Below are 7,227 nucleotides of genomic sequence, written 5' to 3'. Positions count from 1 at the left end.
CAACATAATTCAACTAGCATAGTGTGCTTGTATTATCGATTGTTTGCTACCCTTGTCCAAAAAATATTAAATAATAAAAAACATAACTTTTTTTTGTAAAAAACAATAAAATAAAAAGTTGTTCCCGTAAACTTTTGAAAGTATATATATATAAAAAAAAACTTAAAAAAATTAAAAAAATTACATGAACCACCCAAAATAGCATAAAAGCATGTTTGATAATAATTTTAGTAGAAATAATCTAATAATAAGTAACTTTGTAATAGATAAATAATAAAAAAATTATGTTAAGGTGTATTTGTCTTTGATTGCTCCAGTGTTTAATTTTGAAAATAATGAAGTACTTGATTCTATTCAAAATAATTTTTCAAACACTTTTAAAATTTATTTTGAACTGTTTTTATTAAAAGAGTTTAAATAAAAATAACTTTTTTTCAAAAATAATTTTTTTATCTAATCAAATTCAAATGAATTTTTAGTATTTGATTTTACTCCTTATACATTGATTTTCATATAATCAATTTAATGATATCAAATTACTTAAAAGTCCAACCATGAATAATGGTTTTTTTCCATAAGTGATTGTTGTGCAAAACATCAGCCTCCCAAGAGAGAAGTATAAAGTGATTTGGGAGTTTTTTTCAAAATCAACCCTACAATCAAACATTACTATTTGAAAAGTAAAGGGAAAGTATTAAATTTCAACTCGTAAACTTGTTATGTTACCGTTGTATATTATTGTATCAATTTTCGTAATAAACTTTCAATTTCATCAAATTACACCTCAATTTATATAAGCATCACAATCTAAATTTGTAATAAGTTTTCGCTCTCTTCAATATTGTTTTAAAAAAAATTTATCTTATGTGTTTAATAAATTATAAGACATGTATGTATGATATGAAATTACTAAAATTTTAGAGAAAATGACATTAGTGTTTTTTCTTTTCTTTTTTGAAATTTATAAATTTTAGTAAAATTATTCCAAGGCTAATTTATGCCTTGATTAAACTTATCTTTTCGAAAAGCTTCATTTGTTTTGTGATTTTTTTTCTTTTTGTAAATTAACAAAAATTGATCCTATATTAAAATTTGCAACATTTTTTTGTTAAAAAATAAAATAAAATTGTGACACTTCAAATATTTAAGTACAAGTAGATTGCATCTATCTTTTTGTAGTCTACCTAATTGTTTAATTAAAATTTATCATGTCACAAACATTAAATTATTATTTTTCTACTCTATAACAAATAGACTTAAATAATTGAATCCAACATTTCTCACCAACAATATAAACACTATTATTTTTATTTCGTAGTATATCTAAATCCCATTACAATAGTATAAGAAATGGAAAGGCCGCCGACCAAAAGGCATATACACACAAGCTCTTTAGCCTTCTTCCATGCATCCACACCCTATCACACAATCTTTTTTTTTAAGCAACTCTATCACACAATCTAAAACTATATAATATTGAAACTTATGTTTTCTATATATAAACTATCTAATATCATAGTCTTTCTTTTTCTTTTCCCTTCATGTAAAGATGATCAAACACCATTCATTGTCGGAGCTACTGCTGGAGCAACTGATAAAGAGATCGGCTGAATCGGCCCTGGTGCAACTGCCGGTGCAATTGACAAAGAGACCGGTTGAATTGGTCCTGGTGCAACAATCCCCGAGCTTTTAATCTCCGACATTCCTCTTCTCACATTTCCTCCTTGAACTTCACACAACTTTGGAAGAAAAACACCTACCAAATTAAAAAAAAAAAAAAAAAAAAAAAAAAAAAAAAAAAAAACATTGAGGTTAAACTACTATTAATTATAGGAATATGTTGAAGCATTTTTTTATGTTCAAAACACTTAGAAAGTCACCTTCACCGGCGGCCAAGTTAAAGAAGAGGTCGACAACATTGGCACAATGGTTGTAACAACGAGAGGAACAGAGGTTGCGAGTGAAGCAAGTGTCTAGAAGGGAGTCGGAGGAGATGCCGAGGGTGTTCCTGTCAAGGCCACAACCTTCGACACACTCCTCTGTTTCGACGATATTCTGTAATCGGTCGGCCTCGATCTCCGACGTCCGACATGTGAATGCTTCTTCTCCGCTACGTTTCACTGACTTTTCAAGCACACATCTTTTTCCCAACCATGATACTGCAAATGCACACTTGCTTTTCTCCAAATCCTCGCACTTTATCGTGTTGCTGTCTCTTGTTCTTGATTCCCCTGCACATGCCATCCCAATAAAGTAGGAAAAGTTTTATCGTTTGTCTTTAAACTTTATTTAACATATTTTAGGGGAGTTTTTTTTTTAAAAAAAATATTAATAAAATTTAAAATTAATATAATAAACTAACATATATATATATATATGATTTTAAATATAGAAAAAAATTTGGGTGCAATAGTGACTACATCCATCTCTACGGCAACTAATGAAAGATGGTCATTAGTCTATTTTTTAAAATAAATTTTTTTATTTAACTTTTACTATGTAAAGGTAATGGAACATGGAGATTAAGCTCCACTTGATCATTACCTTTTAAATATATATAAAAATAACTAATTATAACAACGATGATTTGATTGATCTTTTATATTGTTGTAAATAATATCACATTTATCTTCAATCTAATTTTACACATCACGTCCAGTTTCATCTTTTATTTTAATAATGAGGACGGTTTTTGTTTTTAACCATTTCAAATTTCAAGGACATTTTTTGTAACAAACTTCAAAATTCAATGATAAAAATGAAAATTTTGAAGCTTTAGAGATATGATTAAAACCTACTACAAACTTCTAAAATACTTAATTCGTATAATTTAACCTTCTAAAAATATACGATACTACAAGAAATATATATATATATATAGATAGAGGATAGAGTTTATATAAGCATACCTAGTGTTGTTTGGAAAGAGAGAGCAAGAAGAAGGACTAAGATGAAGCCAAATGTAGAATAATTCATTTTAGCAAAGCTTAAAAAGAGCACAAATGAATGTTAATGGGAGACTTTGACAGAGCTTAATTAGCTTTGCTATTTGTTGTGACTCAAATGTTGCTTCTGAGTCCTTTGAGGATTCAAGAATAATGGGGGATTATTTATAGATGGTTTACAAAGGGAACGGGAAAAAGAAATTAATTAAATAATTAAATAAATTAAGAAAATAAAATATTGGAATTCTATAAGGATTTAATTTTCCAAAAAGAAAATAAATATGTTCTTCATAGTCAAAACGAACTACTTTGATTAAATTCTCCTCTCCAATTTTATGGTATTAAATATCTAGACTTTGACTTCTATGGCCGTCGGATACGCTTTTTTTTAGGTGATGTTAATTAATAAACTAAATTAATTCGATTGCTGAAGAATTGGTTGGGTATTTATTTAAGTTTTAATTATTAATACTAAACTAGATGATTCACTCTAAAATAATTTTAACAGTTCATGGTCTTAATTGGAAATTTTATATTTTATTTTTACACTTTTATTCAATTTATGTCACTTCGGTAAAATATATATATATATATATATATATATATATATATATATATATATATATATATATGTTACTGAAAGACAAGTATAAAAGTAAAATTTTACTAAACTATAAGGACTTATTGCAATAATTAACAAATTACAAGGGTTAAATAATTAAATTAAAAGTTTATGGATGTAATTATAACTAGGTCAAGAGTAGTTTGTGATTTTTTTATTTTTTTCTTTGGACAAAATACAACATCATTGTTTTTTCATAATTTGTTGTAATTCAACCGTTGAAAACAAATTTAAAATATCGACTATTTTTTATAACACTTTATTTTAATTTTTAGATATAGCTAAAAATTTGGTAGTATTTTTAAATATTGTGAAAAATGATGCATAAAGAGCTGAAACAATAAGATTATAGAAAACATAAAATTAACAGTAACAGTGACATGTTTGAAAGTGATTTATAAAAATAATAATAAAATGTAATTTTTTAATGATCTCAAATCATGAAAAAGATTATCATCAAATATTAATTGATTTGTCTTATGCGATCCTTACCATTCTAAAAATCAAATGATTTTAACACACTATATATAGAATTTGAATTTTAGAATTGTTTTTAGAAATTAGGTTACAAACCAAATAAATTAGTAAAAATAGAAGATGCTATTTTATAAAAATCAAAATATAAAACTAAAATTATTGTCAAACCAACCATATTAACCCTTGCTTGTGCACCAAACCCTAACTATTAAGGGTTCAACCAATATTATTGAAACCATATGGGACTTCCATGGAAATGGTCAAAAAGTAGGCTCCCCATGGGCACCACAATCCAAAATACAGTTACTTTAAGGTCAATGACACCACCATTAATGGCGGCAATAGATTTTAATTTATATTGCTCTCTTTAACTTTCCCATTTTTCATGAAATCCTAAATTGGTGTCAAAGGAAACGAATTTGGTCGATATTGATGGCTTCCATGTTCCCACTTTTTCCTCCATATAATTAACTTTTTGGAAAAATTCCTAGCATTCTCCTAGTGCAAATTCTCTTTGTTCACATTATAAATTCATTTTTATAAAAAATATCATATTAACATTACTAAATCCTACCCTATTTTTAAAAGTATGTTGACGTGAGACATAATAAATGAAGGATGAAATATCGTGGCATAAGAAATTTTCTCTAACTTTTTCATAGACCATCAATATTTTTTCAGTATAATCAAAGGTAGGAAATTCGATCAACAGACCTCTTAGTCGTTAACATATATTGTATGTCAGTTGACTTTGTTGTGGCTAAAAACATCAATATTGGCATTGTATTTCATAGCTTTCATATCTTTCCAATTGGCAGATGAAATTGGTTTATTGGAATATTCTTAAAGTCCTATGTGATAATTATTTGGTTTTTAAAAATTAAGTTTATGAACATTTTATATATATATATATATATATATATATTTGCTTAGCTTTTTACTTTCTACTAATGTTTTAAAAAATCAAGTCAAATTTTGAAAACTAAAAAAAGAAAACAAATAATTTTTCAATAATTGGGGAAAAAAAAGGAAAGACGGTCGGATAGAGCTTGTTTGGCAACACCTCGAGAGGTTGGAGGGAAATCGACTTTTTCTTTTAGTATTTGACCTAGATTTCAAGTGTTCTTCTAAAAATGTGAAAAATTATAGTATGAATTTTTTTAGGAAATTGAGAAGTAAAAAAATTATTATAGTTCTATATTGTTGGAATTATCCAAGAGACTTTTCCTCCCTCAAACAAAATGGGAAGATTAAAAGTGATAAAATAATTGTACTTGGGAAGATTAAAAGTGATAAAATAATTGTAGCACATAAAATGAGTCAAAGACTTGTAAGCATGCTTTTGTTTTACCTTCCCTTGTTTGTAATTGAAACTTCATTATAGAAGCAAAGTTAGGCAAATAGCGAAAGAGACAAAGGGGTGTTTAACTCACCAATATGAAATAAATTGAGTTGGTATAATATACCAACTTAATGTTTGGCTCGCCAATTTTAAATATTGGTAGAGTTGAGTTGGTATATTTTACCACTCACCCCAATTCACCCAACTCTCCCTTCTTCCAATATTCTCAATGGCTCCACCCATCGGCCATTGTCAGTAATTATTGCTATCACATCCCAAGAACTAACTCCAGGCTCCGATAACTACCTCCAATGACAACTTCGGACTCTGATAACCACCTCCGATGAAAACTCTAGCGAACAACTTTGTGCTTCAACATCCACCTTTGATGACAACTCCGACAACTAACTCTGGGCTTCGATAACCACCTTCAGTGACAACTCCAACAATCAACTTCAGGCTTCAACAACCACCTCCAATGACAATTTCAATGACCAACTCTGGTCTTCGCACAACCTTCGCATGACCAACTACGGTAACCACCTCCGATAACAACTCCGGTGATCCAACTCCAACGACCAGTTTCACGCGACCAACTCTGATGACCGATTTCAGGTTTCGACAACCACCTCCAACAACAAATTTTAATGACTAACTCCGACAACCACCTCCGAGTATAAACTTCGACGAAAATCACCTTAGACGAGCACCTTCGAGCAAGCAACTTCGATGACCAACTCTTCAATAACCACCTCTGACCACTGTTGGGTTTTATGTTCTAAAACTTGTAGTTTGTAAACAATAAACTTATTCTATTAATCAATAAAGATGTTATTGAAGTTTGATTCATTAAAGTAATATATGAATTACTCATTTCATTTTAGAAGTAAATCCAATAAATTTAAGATTCATGGCTATTACATGAGTACTTGAACTTTATGTGGAGATATAAGAGTGGATCAAGTTCGAGTAAATAGCCAAAATGATCTATAGTATACGAATAAGGTTGGGTACCTTATTCTGATAACACTATAGGATGCAACCCACTTTGTAGTTATTACAATCATTGTAAAGTGCTACAAATGAAATGATCCTAATTCGTTCATGTGAGGACATGAGGAGTGAAGGTGTCCTATGCAATGAGTTTTCATAAGATCGGATCAAGAAATAAGTCACTCTTACTTTATAATGTTGTTTACTATGTAAAGACTGAATATTTCAAAACGATGACCTAGGTAACTTAACCTTAATCCTGAGCTAACTATGAACTCCTGTTTATTCGGAATTATCCTTAAATTTGCATGTGAGGGTTGGCTCAACAACACTGGCTCAATAAGCCTCCCATTTTAGGGGTAAGACCGAGTAGATAGCTGGGAATATAGGGTGGAAGATGGAATTCGCTTCTACCCGCTTTTAGGATAGTAGAGAGGTTGTTCCCTTAAGTGCTGACTCCGGGTCTTGAACAAGGGATCTCACTCTCTTATTGGCCCGAGAGGGACTCAGTTTTATGATTGGATCATAAACCTATTGTTCATTAGAGGATCAGTGGGATTTAAGGAACAAAAGATAATCTCGGGGGTAAAACAACGATTGACCCAACCGTTATTACGAACAATCTTGAAAGGTTAACTTACTAATTATAGTTATATCAAGTAGACACAATATATCTAGAGTGAGGGGAGTGCAACTACTGGACTTTAATGGAGTGACATGGTAATTAACGAATGGTGGTTAATTAGGTTAAAGAGTTTAGCCAGTTAATCTCAAATCGTTGGAGCCCATGATCTGTAAGTTCACTAGGTCTCCCTACTAACTCACAAATGGATAAACCTTAGAATAGT

General features: G+C 29.7%; 1 protein-coding gene across 1 annotated transcript; it reads right to left on the bottom strand.

Annotated features, from left to right (window-relative positions):
- Nucleotides 1–1,276: 1,276 nt before the first annotated feature.
- On the bottom strand, nt 1,277–3,095 carry LOC120089821 (PAR1 protein). The gene is made up of 3 exons (XM_039047227.2): nt 2,910–3,095; nt 1,881–2,231; nt 1,277–1,756 (listed from the first exon to the last, which is right to left on the bottom strand). Exons 1-3 carry the CDS (start codon nt 2,974–2,976, stop codon nt 1,554–1,556), a joined length of 621 nt encoding a protein of 206 aa, XP_038903155.1. The 5' UTR covers nt 2,977–3,095; the 3' UTR covers nt 1,277–1,553.
- Between the last annotated feature and the right edge of the window lie 4,132 nt (nt 3,096–7,227).

This window comes from Benincasa hispida, chromosome 1, assembly GCF_027475165.1.
Source record: "Benincasa hispida cultivar pf3 chromosome 1, pf3_genome.v1.1, whole genome shotgun sequence".
NCBI classification, from domain to species: Eukaryota; Viridiplantae; Streptophyta; class Magnoliopsida; order Cucurbitales; family Cucurbitaceae; genus Benincasa; species Benincasa hispida.
Note: the sequence above shows the minus strand (reverse complement) of the source record. Positions and strands in the feature narration are given on the sequence as shown.

Bases quoted from the DNA above. Each gene is read 5' to 3' on its own strand.
- LOC120089821 (XM_039047227.2), bottom strand. From the start codon at position 2,976: ATGAATTATTCTACATTTGGCTTCATCTTAGTCCTTCTTCTTGCTCTC. The intron at 2,232-2,909 runs GTATGCTTATAT...TGGCATGTGCAG, and splicing joins CTCTTTCCAAACAACACTAG to GGGAATCAAGAACAAGAGAC. The intron at 1,757-1,880 runs GTGACTTTCTAA...TTAATTTGGTAG, and splicing joins TAACTTGGCCGCCGGTGAAG to GTGTTTTTCTTCCAAAGTTG.